At 40.1% G+C, this 15,246-nt stretch overlaps 1 protein-coding gene across 50 annotated transcripts in view; it reads left to right on the top strand.

The window, feature by feature from the left end:
* Positions 1-15,246, top strand: part of USP28 (ubiquitin specific peptidase 28) — a 77,674-nt gene that overhangs the window by 55,467 nt on the left and 6,961 nt on the right. For 20 of the 50 annotated variants that reach the window (XM_024347412.3, XM_063784522.1, XM_063784521.1 and 17 more), the window contains 7 exons: positions 2,226-2,405; positions 4,680-4,888; positions 6,111-6,181; positions 7,562-7,790; positions 10,819-11,010; positions 11,636-11,775; positions 15,018-15,196. In XM_024347412.3, the coding sequence (XP_024203180.1) occupies positions 2,226-2,405; positions 4,680-4,888; positions 6,111-6,181; positions 7,562-7,790; positions 10,819-11,010; positions 11,636-11,775; positions 15,018-15,196 (1,200 nt within the window). Of the gene's footprint in view, positions 1-2,225; positions 2,406-4,679; positions 4,889-6,110; positions 6,182-7,561; positions 7,791-10,818; positions 11,011-11,635; positions 11,776-11,936; positions 12,123-13,484; positions 13,581-15,017; positions 15,197-15,246 lie in introns of all 50 variants that reach the window. The other 30 variants (XR_010147677.1, XM_016922003.4, XM_016922013.4 and 27 more) reach the window with 2 other exon arrangements.

The following is a 15,246-nucleotide window of genomic DNA, read 5'->3' as shown; positions in this document are numbered from 1 at the left end:
GTAGGATATTAAATAACTCCCACAAGCTTAGCATTCCAATAATGGAACACTACGCATAAATGGGTTAATGGTTTTTAGTCTGGCCAGGCGCGGTGGATCACTTGAGGTCAGGAGTTCCAGACCCGCCTGACCAACATGGTGAAACCCCGTCTCTACTAAAAATACAGAATTAGCCGAGCGTGGTGGCGCATGCCTGTAGTCCTAGCTACTCGGGAGGCTGAGGCAGGAGAATCACTTGAACCGGGGAGGTGGAGGTTGCAGTGAGCCAAGATCACGCCATTGCACCCCAGCCTGGGCAACAAGAGCACAACTCTCTCTCATAAATAAACAAATAATTGTTTTTAGTCTTTATCTTGGTAAACCAAGCCCCTAAAAATTCTGATTATTCCCTTGATACATTTTTATAATGGAAAAAATAAAATGATTATAAATTTCAGATTTTTTTTTTTTAAGGTTACACATATCTGCTTGTATATGTGTGACACAGTCCTGGGAAAATATAAAAGAAACTGTTAATGGATACCATTAGGTAGTAGAACTGAGATGGAGGTAGATGACTTTTATGGTCTGTTTTATACTTTTTTGTATTTGAATTTTCGTACCAGGTACATGCATTACTTTTACAGTTTAAGAATAAAAATGTTGGCCAGGCACAGTGGCTCACACCTGTAATCCCAGCACTTTGGGAGGCTGAGGTGGGTGGATCAGTTGAGATCAGGAGTTCGAGACCAGCTTGGCTGACATAGCAAAACCCCATCTCTACTAAAAATATAAAAATTAGCTGGGCGTGGCATCGCACACCTGTCGTCCCAGCTACTCGGGAGGCTGAGGCAGGACAATTGCTTGGACCCAGGAGGCAGAGGTTGCAGTAAGCCGAGATCGTGCCGCTGCACTCCAGCCTGGGTGACAAAATGAGACTCTGTCTCAAAAAAAAAGAATAAAAATGCTCACTATTTCTTCTTCCGTAAGATAACCTTGATATATTTTTGAAAATTGAATTTCTTGTGTATAGACATCTTTTTTTTAACCACTTTTGCTCTGATTCTACTAAACTGATAGAGGTGTACATTGTATGAAGTAGTTGGTCCTAAAAGTTGTATAAAGGAATTCAGTAGATGAACATGAAAATGATTATGTCTTGTCTTGTTTTTTTTTTTTTTGGTGTTTTGTTTTGCTTTTTTTGAGACAGAGTCTCACTCTGTCACTCAGGCTGGAGCATAGTGGCATGATCTTGGCTCACTGTAGTCTCAACCTCCCAGGCTCAAGCGATCCTCCTGCCTCAGCCTCCCAAGGAGCTGGGACTACAGGAGTGTGCCGTCATGCCTAGCTAATTTTTTTCATTTTTTGTGGAGACAGGGTTTTGTGATGTTGCCTAGGCTGGTCTTGAACTCCTTGGCTTCAAGCCATCTACCTGCCTTGGCCTCCCCAAGTACTGGGATTACAAGCATGAGTCACCATGCCCAGCTGAAAATTGTTATGTCATAAAATTGAAGATAAGTTTCTTAAAGAAAAAAATTTCTTGGGATTTAGTGTAAGTATTATATTAAAATGCAGCAAACCTGGGAAGAATTAAAGTTGTAAAATGATGACTTAAAAATTGCCAGGCGCGGTGGCCCTTAATCCCAGCACTTTGGGAGGCCAAGGCGGGTGGATCACGAAGTCAGGAGATCGAGACCATCCTGGCTAATACAGTGAAACCCTGTCTCTACTAAAAATACAAAAAATTAGCCAGGCTTGGTGGCGGGTTCCTGTAGTCCCAGCTACTGGGGAGGCTGAGGCAGGAGAATGGCGTGAACCCAGGAGGCGGAGCTTGCAGTGAGCCAAGATAGCGCCACTGCACTCCAGCCTGGGCGACAGAGGGAGACTCTGTCTCAAAAAACAAAAACAAAAACAAAAACAAAAAAACCAAAAAATAAAAAATAAATAAATGACCAAAGCCTAAATGTAATATGACATCATGAGAAAGTGTAACTGGCATGACTTTGATTAGGAGCCCATTCGAAATGTTTCCTGCCAGATATAAAACTTCAGATTGTTGGCAATTTTTAGTTTTGTAGTTAGAGAATTTTTACCCTATAGATTGTTTGAGGACCCTATTAAATATTGTATAGCCTCTAGGAATAAGCCTTTCCATTGACTTGCTGTGATAAACAGATCTTTTGTCAGCGACTCTTAAAATACAAAACAGCCTTGGGCAGTAGAGTACCACTGTCTTTGTCGCTTAGGTATGTGAAATATGGCTCAGGCCCAGCTCGGTTCCCGCTCCCGGACATGCTGAAATATGTTATTGAATTTGCTAGTACAAAACCTGCCTCAGAAAGCTGTCCACCTGAAAGTGACACACATATGACATTACCACTTTCTTCAGTGCACTGCTCGGTTTCTGACCAGACATCCAAGGAAAGGTAATGAAAACATTTTTTTTTAATGGTATGTATTGTTTTTCTGGTATAATTTAAACTATGCACCATCTTTGTACTTGATTGACAGTCACCTATAAGAGCACAGGAGCTGTGAACTCTTTGTCTTAAAGGGAAGGGTTTTGCTGACTGTCACTTGGGTGGGAGTGGGCCCACCAGTGCATTTGTCTTATCCGTAGAATGGTTGGGTTATTTCAGAGGCTTCTCAAACTGTTCAGGATAGTGTTCAGGCTCCACCCAGTGATGCCTTGTTTTGAACTACAAGCCAGCTGCCATTAAAGGCCTTTCTCAGAGGAAACCTCAAGCCCTGCTCTTCCAAAACATCTCATGCTCACACACTTGAAGTATGCATGACTAAGAAACATCAAGGAAAGAGAGACTTATTCTTGAATAGAAAATTAGTACTTGAAAAAGAACTGGCTAGAAATAAGAGGACAGCTTAGAGGGGCTTCTCTAGTAAAGGCAGAGGGAGGCAAAGTCACAGGAGCCCTCTGATTTTATTCCATCCAGTCATGTGCAACAATCTTTATTGCCTAGAGGAGCCATGAAAGGTAGCTAGGACATTTGATATGTGTTACCTGGCTAATAAAAACACTAATACTCAATAAAAAGTTAGACTTTTTTGTCAAAAAATCTTAACTATTCTCCCCAACACATCCCCTGCCACCGCCCCACATATTAATATTTATTCATCCATGTATGCATAGAAATGCTTATTTGGATAGAACATACCAAATGTCAAGAATGATTATCTCTAAGGAGTGACATGAGTCTGGGGATAGGAGTGGGGCTGCTCTTTCACTTTTTATATTCTACTTAAATTTTTTAATTTTTGTAAAAATAGAATCTTTTTATGTATATTATGAAATGTAAAGTTTTAATTTTTAAAAAGTGGTTCGGCAGGCTATTTAATCAAATAAAATAATAGTGCTTGGTATTAGATTTAAAAATTACAGGGAGGTGTATGTGTGTAATCTCCTCTGAAATTGAGATATCTGTTCTCTTGTTGGGCTTATTTTTCCATAAGTATGGACCTTAGGGAAAAGAGATTTCCTCCATTATTTTGTGCATGTGAGAGAGTGAGGACGAGGGAGTGAGGTTTATTTGTTTGTTTGTTTGTTTGTTTTTTTGAGATGGAGTCTCACTCTGTCGCCAGGCTGGAGTACAGTGGCATGATCTCAGCTCACTGCAACCTCCGCCTTCTGGGTTCAAGCGATTCTCCTGCCTCAGCCTCCCAAGTAGCTGGGACTACAGGCGTGCCACCATGCCCAGCTGAGTTTTGTATTTTTAGTAGAGATGGGGTTTCACCATGTTGGCCAGGGTGGTCTCGATCTCTTGACCTCGTAATTTGCCCTCCTTAGCCTCCCAAAGTGCTGGGATTACAGGCGTGAGCCACCGCACCCGGCAGGAGTGAGAGTTTTTTTTTAAGTCAAAGTAAAGGAAGTTTATATTCTTCAGCTTTGGTGTAAAAGAGAAACCTAACTACAATTAGAAGCTTATTTTATATTTCTGCTGGTTTGTTGACCTGCAGTTTTACTCTGACAATAGAGAAATTAACATTTACTTGATATGCTTTATTCTCTGTTAGTTTACAGAAAAGACGTAAAGAATTTAACATTTATATTTTGTAGATGAGATATTAATACTTTTTTCCTTGGGTATTTAGCTAAAGTAGTAGAGCTAGGATTGTTTGACTTGAAGCCCTTCTCTCAGAACTCTCCAAGGTGTCACCTAGTGTGTATTCCTGTGAGTTGTATGTTCAGCTGATGCTTCCTTTTTCTTGCTTCTGTGTATTTTGTTCCAGGAAGGATAGTGTCACTTTAGTTGGCTTCATCTTGTAAACTCTGTAGTTGATTCCTTGATTCTTCCAGGCCTAGTCTTCTCTTTTCCATTTTCCTTCTCTTCCCATCCTCATGGGAAGGAATAATCAGTGATCAGAGAACATGAGCTAAAGACTGGCCGATCTGGCTTTGGATTCATTTTCATTACCTTCCAGCTTGGTGAACTTGGGCATGTTGCTTAATTTATTTAAGCCTTAGGCTCACAGTTGGTAAAATAGGGATAGAAAAGTATCTACCTCACAGGCCAGTTGTGGTACATGAGATGATAGAGAAAAAGGTTGGCTCTGTACCTTTATAGAGTTAATGCTCACTGAATACCTGTACTTTTTCATATAGCATCTTGCTTTCCAAAGTACATAATTTAGGCCAAGGTATCTTTTGGAAATTATCATATGAGCATGATTTTTGTCTTCCTCAGTACAAGTACAGAAAGCTCTTCTCAGGATGTTCAAAGTACCTTTTCTTCTCCTGAAGATTCTTTACCCAAGTCTAAACCACTGACATCTTCTCGGTCTTCCATGGAAATGCCTTCACAGCCAGCTCCACGAACAGTCACAGATGAGGAGATAAATTTTGTTAAGACCTGTCTTCAGAGATGGAGGAGTGAGATTGAACAGGATATACAAGGTTGGCTCTTTTAAAATTTGTCAGTTACTCTTTGCTTTTTCTGTTTTTTGACTATTTGGAGGTTAAGCACCTCGGTACACTTCCTGACATTACTGTACATGCTACAGAATTTCCCCCCCGCCGAGATGGAGTCTCACTCTATCACCCAGGCTGGAGTGCAGTGGTGCAATCTCAGCTCACTGAAACCTCTGCCTTCCGGGTTCAGGCGATTTTCATGGCTCAGCCTCCCAAGTAGCTGGGATTATAGGCATGTACCACCACACCTGGCTGATTTTTTTTTTTTTTTTTTTTAGTAGAGATGGGGTTTCACCATGTTGGTCAGGCTGGTCTTAAACTCCTGACCAAAACTGATCTGCCTGCCTTGGCCTCCCAAAGTGCTGGGATTGTAGGTGTGAGCCACTACGTCTGGCCCATGCTTTTGAATTTTGACATGGTAATTGTGACTTCTTTTGCACTTTTAGTGCCCTGTAAGCTTGGCTCACACACCCCCATTATACAGATATGGAAAGATCTCCCCCTCAAAATTTCTGGGAAACGATCACCTTTGCTGAGATTTTTCTGCATCAACTGATTTCTGTTTCTGTGGTAGATTATCTGAACTCCAGCTTAAGTTGACCCAGATTTAGCATTTAGCTTTTCTGGACTTCTACTCTTCAGTCTTTTCTATAGGAAGCATGCTTTACTGAAGGTTAATGAGGTATTTGAGCAGTATGCACAATGTAAAATTGGATTATTCAGCATTGTATTCTTAAAAAGCCCTTTGACCTCATTGCCCATATTGCTCGGACTAACCTTACCCCCCTTCCTGTCTCCTTTTGTCTAGGGAACAAAAAGATGATGGAAAATACAGATTCTTCCCGGATTCCTATTCAGAGAAATTTAGCCTTACCCTTTGTTCTGCTTTCTCATTTCAGATCCTGTCTGAGGCATACATTTTACAGCCAAGTGACCCATTAAGATCTTTTCCTAAACAGCTTACTCTTTAAGAAATTTTGGCAATTATAAAAAATAATGTTTTAAAACCTTAATGTAATTATATTGAACTAAAAGCTTTCATAACCTAAAGTACTAGCTGCTTTAAAACTGTATGCTGCTTCGTGGTTCATAGAGGGAAGCTGAAATCATTAGGACCCTAGCAATATTCTTTGCTTAGTTAAAGTAGCCTGTGTGACATAGAATGAGATCATTTTAATGAAGCTTTTGTTTTTCTTTTTCCAAACAGATTTAAAGAATTGTATTGCAAGTACTACTCAGACTATTGAACAGATGTACTGCGATCCTCTCCTTCGTCAGGTAGAATGAAAATTGATGGGAAAGTAGTCAAGGCATGTGCTAATGGTAGATACAAAAATCAAATTTGATAGTTTTCTTTTAAACCCAATGGGAATCCCCCTAAGATAAAAGAATAAACTTAAGATATAAATTGATGTTGTTCTGTTTCTTTATTTTAGGCTAAAGAAAGCAATATACCTTTTACCAAAAACAGGACCTAACACATACTTGTTTGAATTCTGCCACATGGAATTTTTTCATATTGTAGAAAGGTTTGCTGTCAGATACTAATAAAAATTACTTACAAAATGGTACTTTAAGTAGTGCAGTGGGAAAAACTGAACTAGAGAGCAGTTATCCTTTCTTTCCCAAAGTTCCATGATTCTTCAGGATCTTTAATTTAACAACATGCTTTCAAGCTTTATTTCTGTAATAATAAATTCCAAAAGAGAGTTAGGACAGAAATTCTTAACTATCCACAGAGGTGTTTGTTAGAATAAATTCTGGGAATGGAGGGGTAAAGAGCCTCCAGGAGTGTCTCTGAACCTATTCTGGTTAGGGGCATGGACTTTCAGTGGCTTCTGTATGAATGACTGGAATGGGCAGAATGGCTTGGAGGAGGAGAGCCCTGTTTCTAGAATGGCATTGAGGCACAGTCCCATTGCTTAACAGGAATGCACCATGTAAAACGCAGGCTTCCCCATTTTTTCTTTTGTGTTAATTCAAAAATCTTCACCAGTAATTAAAATAGGTCAAAGTAAGTGTAAATTTAATTTGATTCTGTGACTGACTTTCATCTCTTTTACCAGTATTTAGTTAGCATTTAAGCATTGCTCTATTTTCTCTATATTGAAAATACACAAATGTGCTTTTCAAATGTTGTAACAAACAAGTATGTCATTAAAAGGGTCTTCACTCCAGATAGATAAGTGGTCACTTAACTCTAAGAAGCATGTGGCTGAATTAAATATGTTAACTTAAATTTTGTTGCCAAATAAAATAGGCATGGAACAAAATAGCTGCTAACCTTTGTAGGTCCCAAATATGCTAAGCATTTTCAGCATGAGTGGTCAAGGTGATTCTATTTTTAGATAAACAGAGTTTTGAATTAGAAGGATGCATATGTTTAGGTTATGTTTGGTTTTAGAGCTGAGGAGTTTAGAGTTGAAAGAGTCTTCAGAGAGGTCATGTAGTTCAGCGATCTGGTTTTCAAGGTTTTGGAACTGAGACATAATTGATCAATTCCAAGGCTGTGTTTTTGTGGACTTCATCTTGAATCAACAAGATGTTTTAATATGAACCCCACATTAATCACATCATAAACAGTAATTTCTTAATAACCTAAACTTTATCAGATTACTTTGCTTCACCTGACTGGGGAATGTACATTCTGACTTACAGGTGCCTTATCGCTTGCATGCAGTTCTTGTTCATGAAGGACAAGCAAATGCTGGACACTATTGGGCCTATATCTATAATCAACCCCGACAGAGCTGGCTCAAGTACAATGACATCTCTGTTACTGAATCTTCCTGGGAAGAAGTTGAAAGAGATTCCTATGGAGGCCTGAGAAATGTTAGTGCTTACTGTCTGATGTACATTAATGACAAACTACCCTACTTCAATGCAGGTAAAAATATCTTGGCAGAATCTGTAGATTGGGGAAAATCTGTACTGCTCAGGGAGAAGAACAGTCTTATACTGCTTTTTAAAAAATTTACAACTTACTATTATATAATAATAGATTTTAAAAATATAGACAGTATAAAAGGAAATGAAAAGGAAAAACAAGTTTGCTTTACTACTTTCTTCCTTGACCATGGGTCCCACTCCCAACAAGTATACAATGTTAGGTTTCTTATGTAGTCTTCAAGACACATTGTATACATATGCTAGATTCTATTTATCTGTATCTTCCCCTCCCCCTTTTCCCCAAGTAGATTATTTTTCCATTCAACTCTGAACCTTTTTCATTAATCGAGTATTTAGCAATCTCTATATTTTTAGTAAAAGAATCTTAACTGTTTAACAACTATATAGTAATTCATTGTGTGGAATATACATATTTTTAAAATTTACTCATAGATAGACTTTAATTCTCTAGTTGTTGTTGTTTTTAGTGACATCTTTTTTTTTTTTTCTTGTCCCATCTTATGGTGCTGATAGTACATATATTTTTGCACCCTTTGGAGAATAACTAAATTTTTTCTTTCTTTTTTTTTTGAGACAGAGTCTTGCTTTGTCGCCCAGGCTGGAGTGCAGTGGCGCAATCTCAGCTCACTGCAACCTCCGCCTGCCAGGTTGAAGTGATTCTCCTGCCTCACTCTCGCAAGCAGCTGGAATTACAGGTGCCCACCACCATGCCCAGCTGATTTTTGTATTTTTAGTAGAAACGGTGTTTCACCATCTTGGCCAGGGTGGTTTTGAACTCCTCACCTCAGGTGATCCGCCTGCTTCGGCCTCTCAAAGTGCTGGGATTACAGTTGTGGGGCCCAGAATAACTAAATTTTACAGGTGTATTTGCCTGAATAGTTTCACAGTTGTTGTAATACTACTACTCATGCAGAGAGCAATAATAATTATCATTTATATTGGTACTTTACTCCTTAAAGCGTGCTTTCAAACTTTTATTTCTCTAAGAACTTACAGCTGTGAAAAGGAGGGAAAGAGTTGGAAAATGTTGTCATCTTCATTTTCCAGCTGGATAACAGATTCCAAAGGGTTCTAAAGTTGAGTAATCACACAGTCAATAAATGGCAGTCCCAAGATTCAAATACAATTCTCCAAATTCTGTGGTGTTTTCAATTTACATTATTCTCTCTTTCTTTCACATCCTCTATGAGAGGTCTTATGATGAACATTTTATAAGTAAGATAGTAGAAAGCTTTTGCCTTTAGTATTCAAACTTTACTGTGTGGCGTAAGTAAGAAAACATCGCCCCGGCATGGTGGTTCACGCCTGTAATCCCAGCACTTTGGGAGGCCAAGGCGGGCGGATCACTTGAGGCCAGGAGTTGAAGACCAACCTGGCCAACATGGTAAAACCCTGTGTCTACTAAAAATACATAAATTAGCTGGGCATGGTGGCACACACCTGTAATCCCACCTACTTGGGAGGCTGAGGCAGGAGAATTGCTTGAACCTGGGAGGCAAAGGTTGCAGTGAGCTGAGATCGTGCCACTGCACCCAGCCTGGGCAACAGAGTGAGACTTTGTCTCAAAAAAAACAAACATGTAAGGTGTTCTGTCCAGGCAGCACGTTATCTTTCTGATTTGCTAGTGTGGTTGGGGATTAGGGAATGGAGAGAATGATAATTGAACAGTAAGTAATCTTCACAATTGTATATTTATGCTGCGAAGGAATGAATAGCTGCTTGAATATACTAGCTGTTGTTAGTATATAGGAGCCTTGTTATTGCATGCATGGTTTATTTTTCTATTATAGAAACAAACAAGTGGAAACTGTCATTTGCTTAGTGAAAAGGCTGATTAATGGCAACCAGTAAGTGAATGTGTTAATCTGCTATAGACTTTTTTTGTTTGTTTTGGTCACAGGGTTAGAAAATGAAATTTTATATGTCATTGATATCCTTGCCATTAAAGCCAGGTATTATTGACCATTTCACCATTGTATCAAATTGCTTTCTCATAGTACTGAATTGTATGAAAGTTAGTGGTGTAAATGTCTTGAAATTCATCTCTAACCTTTTTGAAATGGACATTCTTATCCACCAAATGCAGTGGTTAAATGGATAAAACTGTTTATCTTGAAATTTTTATTGGCTCTAATGATTTTCTGAATTTCCCTGAAATGATTGGTATATCCAGTGATTGACAGTGACCAGTTTCCAAATCTTTTTTTTTTTTTTTTTTTTTTTTTGAGATGGAGTCTCACTCTGTCTCCCAGGCTGGAGCGCAGTGGCGCAACCTCAGCTTACTGCAACCTCCTCCTGCCAGGTTCAAGCGATTCTCCCACTTCAGCCTTCTAAGTAGCTGGGATTACAGGCATGCGCCACCACGCTTGACTAATTTTTGTATTTTTTTTAGTAGAGACAGGGTTTCACCATGTTGGCCAGGCTGGTCTTGAACTCCTACCTCAAGTGATTGGCCTGCGTTGGCCTCCCAAAGTGCTGGGATTACAGGCGTGAGCCACTGCACCCGGCCCACTTTCCATATCTTTAACTCTGTGTTATTCATTCACTTAGCAGATGTTTAATGAGTGCCTACTAAATGTCAGGCACTGTTATCAATTGTTGCCCTTACATTGTCCATACAGGTTGAGCATCCCACATGTGAATATCCAAAATCCCAAATGCTCCAAAATCCACAAAACTTTATGAGCCTTTTTCATTACATGATGCTGAAAGGGAATGCTTATTGGAGCATTTTGAATTTCAGATGTTGGATTTTAGGATTTGGGATGCTCAACTATAACTAATGGTGCAGATTTTCTAAAATATGAAAAAAATTTGAAGTCCAAAACAGTTCTAGTCCCAATCATTTTGGATAAGAGATACTCAGCCTGCATTTCTGATGGATTCTATGTGTATGTATTCTTAGTTAGGAGTAAGGTAAAGATGAAATACCCTGCTTTCTTCTTTTCTAAAAAGGATGTTTTGGTTCCTTGTGACCTTTTAACTCTATCTTTGCTTTTCCTCAGAGGCAGCCCCAACTGAATCAGATCAAATGTCAGAAGTGGAAGCCCTATCTGTGGAACTCAAGCATTACATTCAGGAGGATAACTGGCGGTTTGAGCAGGAAGTAGAGGAGTGGGAAGAAGAGCAGTCTTGCAAAATCCCTCAAATGGAGTCCTCCACCAACTCCTCATCACAGGACTACTCTACATCACAAGGTATCTGAGAAGGCATTTATGCCAGTGATCCAGTAACATCTCATGCTGTACTCCCCTAGCCAGCCCTATACCCTTCAGCTGGCTAGGTGATGCCACAGTCTTCACAGTATATTTCATATACAGTTGGTATGCCAGGTACAACCTGATGGAATGAATTGTGGCATTAGAATGTGATTTCTGATGAACAGAAGCAGTATCAGAAAGACTAACTACCTGTGACCTTCACTGTGTATATAGTTTTGCTTATTTCCCAGGTTATGGGAGAAACTATGATAGGGTTAATAGGTAGACTTTATGAAAACCATTCTCCAAAGGTGATCTTCCTAAAAGATGCTTGTTTGTAGAAAGTTTTCTTAATGGATAGAAATATGACAAAGTTGGGAGTGCATTAAATTTTACAGAATCATCTGTGGGTTCAAAGTTTACAGACTTTATCAATAGAGTTCTTGCTGAAGTAGCCATTTCTTATAGTTATTAATTTCTAGGGAAAATCTGCATAGGCTTTTGTAAAAAGCTGTGTCAACAGGGTTGTATATTAAACTGTATACATTCTGCTTGCTTTTTATCTGAGCGTTCTAGACTATTTATCATTAGATGCTAAGACCTTTGTACAATTCTTTATCAGAGCCTTCAGTAGCCTCTTCTCATGGGGTTCGCTGCTTGTCATCTGAGCATGCTGTGATTGTAAAGGAGCAAACTGCCCAGGCTATTGCAAACACAGCCCGTGCCTATGAGAAGAGCGGTGTAGAAGCGGCACTGAGTGAGGTGAGAATGACTGGGAAGCCCAAGTTCAGGAGAGCCGGGCTTTCAGCAGCGATGGCCAGTTTTCTCACATTTCTATTATTCTGTGTCTCTGCTGCATTTAACCAACCCCTATTTATTTCTCCTGTTTTTTCTTACTCTTTCTCCCCACTCTGCTGCCACAGCTTAAAGAAGCTGAACCCAAGAAGCCCATGCCCCAGGAAACAAACCTTGCAGAGCAGTCAGAACAGCCCCCAAAGGCTAATGATGCAGAGTCTACTGCCCAGCCTAATTCTGAGGTCTCTGAAGTCGAGATTCCCAGTGTGGGAAGGATTCTGGTTAGATCTGATGCAGATGGATATGATGAGGAGGTACAGAGATGAGTGCAGGATATAGTTGTTTGTTGTCAGTCTTATATTTCCTTCTCTTGTGACTATATTAAGTATCTGCCAATAGCTGATATTTTCTCGTTGCAAAAAATGATTGTCAAGAAAGCCTATTTGGTTTTGACCTTAGTTACCATTATTTAAAAGATAGCCATGTTTCTATTGTATAGTGCTCCCAGCATATGTATATCTACCCAGGCTTATACTTAATGGGGCCACTGCAGAGTCTAGATTGCTCAGAAAAGTAAAATTAAGTTCCCTTTTTGGTATTATGGACCAAAGATTGCCTTCTAATTTAAAACAGGGAATCTTTTTTTTGGATATTAGTCCATTGTTTTACCTCCAGATATAAATTTTTCAGTTGTCTAGTGAGCTAAACAAATGTGGATTGAAGTTATTTTTAATTGTAAAGGAATTCTATAGGAAGAAGCTATAGAACCCCAAGTTGTTTGTTGTCTGTCTCCTCTTCAGTTGCACTGCACATAAACAATAATGAATTCTGTCTCTCTCAGATTTCTATTTTTTTCCTGTGGGGTATTTAAAAAAAAATCATTGACAAGGCTGGGCACGGAGGCTTACGCCTATAATCCCAGCCCTTTGGGAGGCCAAGGCGGGTGGATCACCTCAGGTCGGGAGTTCAAGACCAGCCTGGCCAACATGGTGAAACCCCTGTCTCTACTAAAAATACAAAAATTAGCTGGGCATGGTGGCATACACCTATAATCCCAGCTACTTGGGAGGCTGAGGCAGGAGAACCGCTTGAACCCGGGAGGCGGAGGTTGCAATGAGCTGAGATCGCGCCATTGCACTCCAGCCTGGGCGACAGAGTGAGACTCTGTCTCCCCCCAAAAAAAAAAGTCCTTGAAAAGTTTTTACTTTAGGGAGTCATATTTGTATAGTCGCTAGTTTCCAGACTATTTTAAATGTACTGTTTATCCTAGTAAAACTCTAAAGTATTTGTGTGTTTAAGATATACACCCAAAGTAAGAACTAAATTGGAATTCTGACCTTAGACACTTCCCCTCTGAGAACTATAATTTAACTTAATTCTTCAGCAGTGCCATATTGGGAGATATTTTTAGGCATACATCTTTCTTCATCCTACTGAATTAGAACATAGAGTGTAGGAATAGCTTGTCTTGGGCAGGGTGTTGACATTATATAGAAGGACAGAGGCAGTGGGTGCACATAGGAATGGGTGTGTGAAACTCAGCTTGCAATACATGCTGGCCAAAGAGCACACTGCTCTGCTGCCCTTTAGCACTCTGTTCAGCCTGCTTTCATACAGTCTTCTGCTGAACCTTTCTTCTCTCCTTTCTCTCTGTGTTTTGTGCCCCCTTGTGGTAGGTGATGCTGAGCCCTGCCATGCAAGGGGTCATCCTGGCCATAGCTAAAGCCCGTCAGACCTTTGACCGAGATGGGTCTGAAGCAGGGCTGATTAAGGTATCTCTGTTTTTAAAATTCTAATTCTTACAATATAGGCATCATAATATTGGGGAAATAATTCTATAAGAAGGGAAAAAATGGGGTTAAGGCTGGGTGTGGTGGTGTGTGCATGTAGTCCCAGCTACTCAGGAAGCTGAAGTAGAGGCTCACTTGAGCTCAGGAGTTGGAGGCTGAAATGTACTGTGATTGCACCACTGCACTCCAGCCTGGGCAACATAACGAGATCCCATCTCTTTAAAAATAAAAAGGACTGGGCACAGTGGCTCACACCTGTAATTTAGCACTTTGGGAGGCCCAGGAGGGAGGCTTGCTTGAAGCCAGGAGTTCAAAACCAGCCTGGTCAACATAGTGAGACCCCCATCTCTACTAAGGAATTTTTTTTTTTTTTTTAAATTAGCTGGGCATGGTAGCACATACCTGTAGTCCCAGCTAATTTGGAGGCTGAGGCAGGAGGATCACTTGAGCCCAGGTGTTCAAGGTTGCAGTGAACCATGATTGTGCCACTGCATTCCAGTCTGGGTGACAGAGTGAGACCCTGTCTCCAAAAAATAAAAAAAAAGTCTTCGTGAAGTGAAATATGAGACTTCCTTTCCTGTCCAACTGATGAACAAGCTGTTCACTTCTCTTCTCTTGACCCTAACCCAGCCTTGGCTAGCAGTAACATTCTCTGTGACACCTAGCCTAGAGGGCTTTTCATTGGTGTTGTTAGGAGTTGTCTGTTAGTAACACTGAGTTAGATTGTGCCTTTGTAATTTTGAGGCCATAACAAAGTAGGCCGTGTTTTTAAAAATACTTGAGTAAAATTGCATTTGTATAGATGCTTTAAGTTTAAGTCATTGACACGCAAGGATCTGCCTTTTATAACAATTAAAACTAAATATTTGTTTTTCTGAGAACTTTATGAGAAAACTGAATTTCTTAAGAGTACAGTAGGCTGGGCGCAGTGGCTCATGCCTGTAATCCCAGCACTTTGGGAGGCCAGAGTGGGTGGATTGCTTGAGCTCAGGAGTTTGAGACCAGCCTGGGCAACATGGCGAAACCCAATCTCTATCAAAAATACAAAAATTAACTGGGCATGGTGGTATATGCCTGCAGTCCCAGCTACTTGGGAGGCTGAGGTGGGAGGATCAGGAGTTCAGGGCTGCAGTGAGCTGTGATCATGTCACTGAACTCCAGCCTGGGTGACAAAGTGATACTCTGTCTCAAAAAAAAAAAAAAAAAGTGCAGTATGTTTTTGGTGCCAGAATGCTAAAAGAGTATCATCCCTTATGAAATGCAAGAAACTTAAAAATTCCATAGTTGTTTTTGTAATTCGACATGAATTTTTTAGAAGTCTTTTTAGAGTCAAGAGACTGCCTAGCTCCTAGGCATCAATTTCTGTGTGCAGAAGCCCACAGCACACTATTTTCTAACCATTGATTCTGCCCTTAATAGGCATTCCATGAAGAATACTCCAGGCTCTATCAGCTTGCCAAAGAGACCCCCACCTCTCACAGTGATCCTCGACTTCAGCATGTCCTTGTCTACTTTTTCCAAAATGAAGCACCCAAAAGGGTAGTAGAACGAACCCTTCTGGAACAGTTTGCAGATAAAAATCTTAGCTATGATGAAAGGTGAGAAGAGAATATTCAGGTGAATCCCTTCTTGGTCTGGGTTGGGCTAG

Source organism: Pan troglodytes, chromosome 9 (genome assembly GCF_028858775.2).
Source record: "Pan troglodytes isolate AG18354 chromosome 9, NHGRI_mPanTro3-v2.0_pri, whole genome shotgun sequence".
Taxonomy (NCBI): Eukaryota; Metazoa; Chordata; class Mammalia; order Primates; family Hominidae; genus Pan; species Pan troglodytes.
This window is presented reverse-complemented; position numbering and strand designations above follow the sequence as displayed.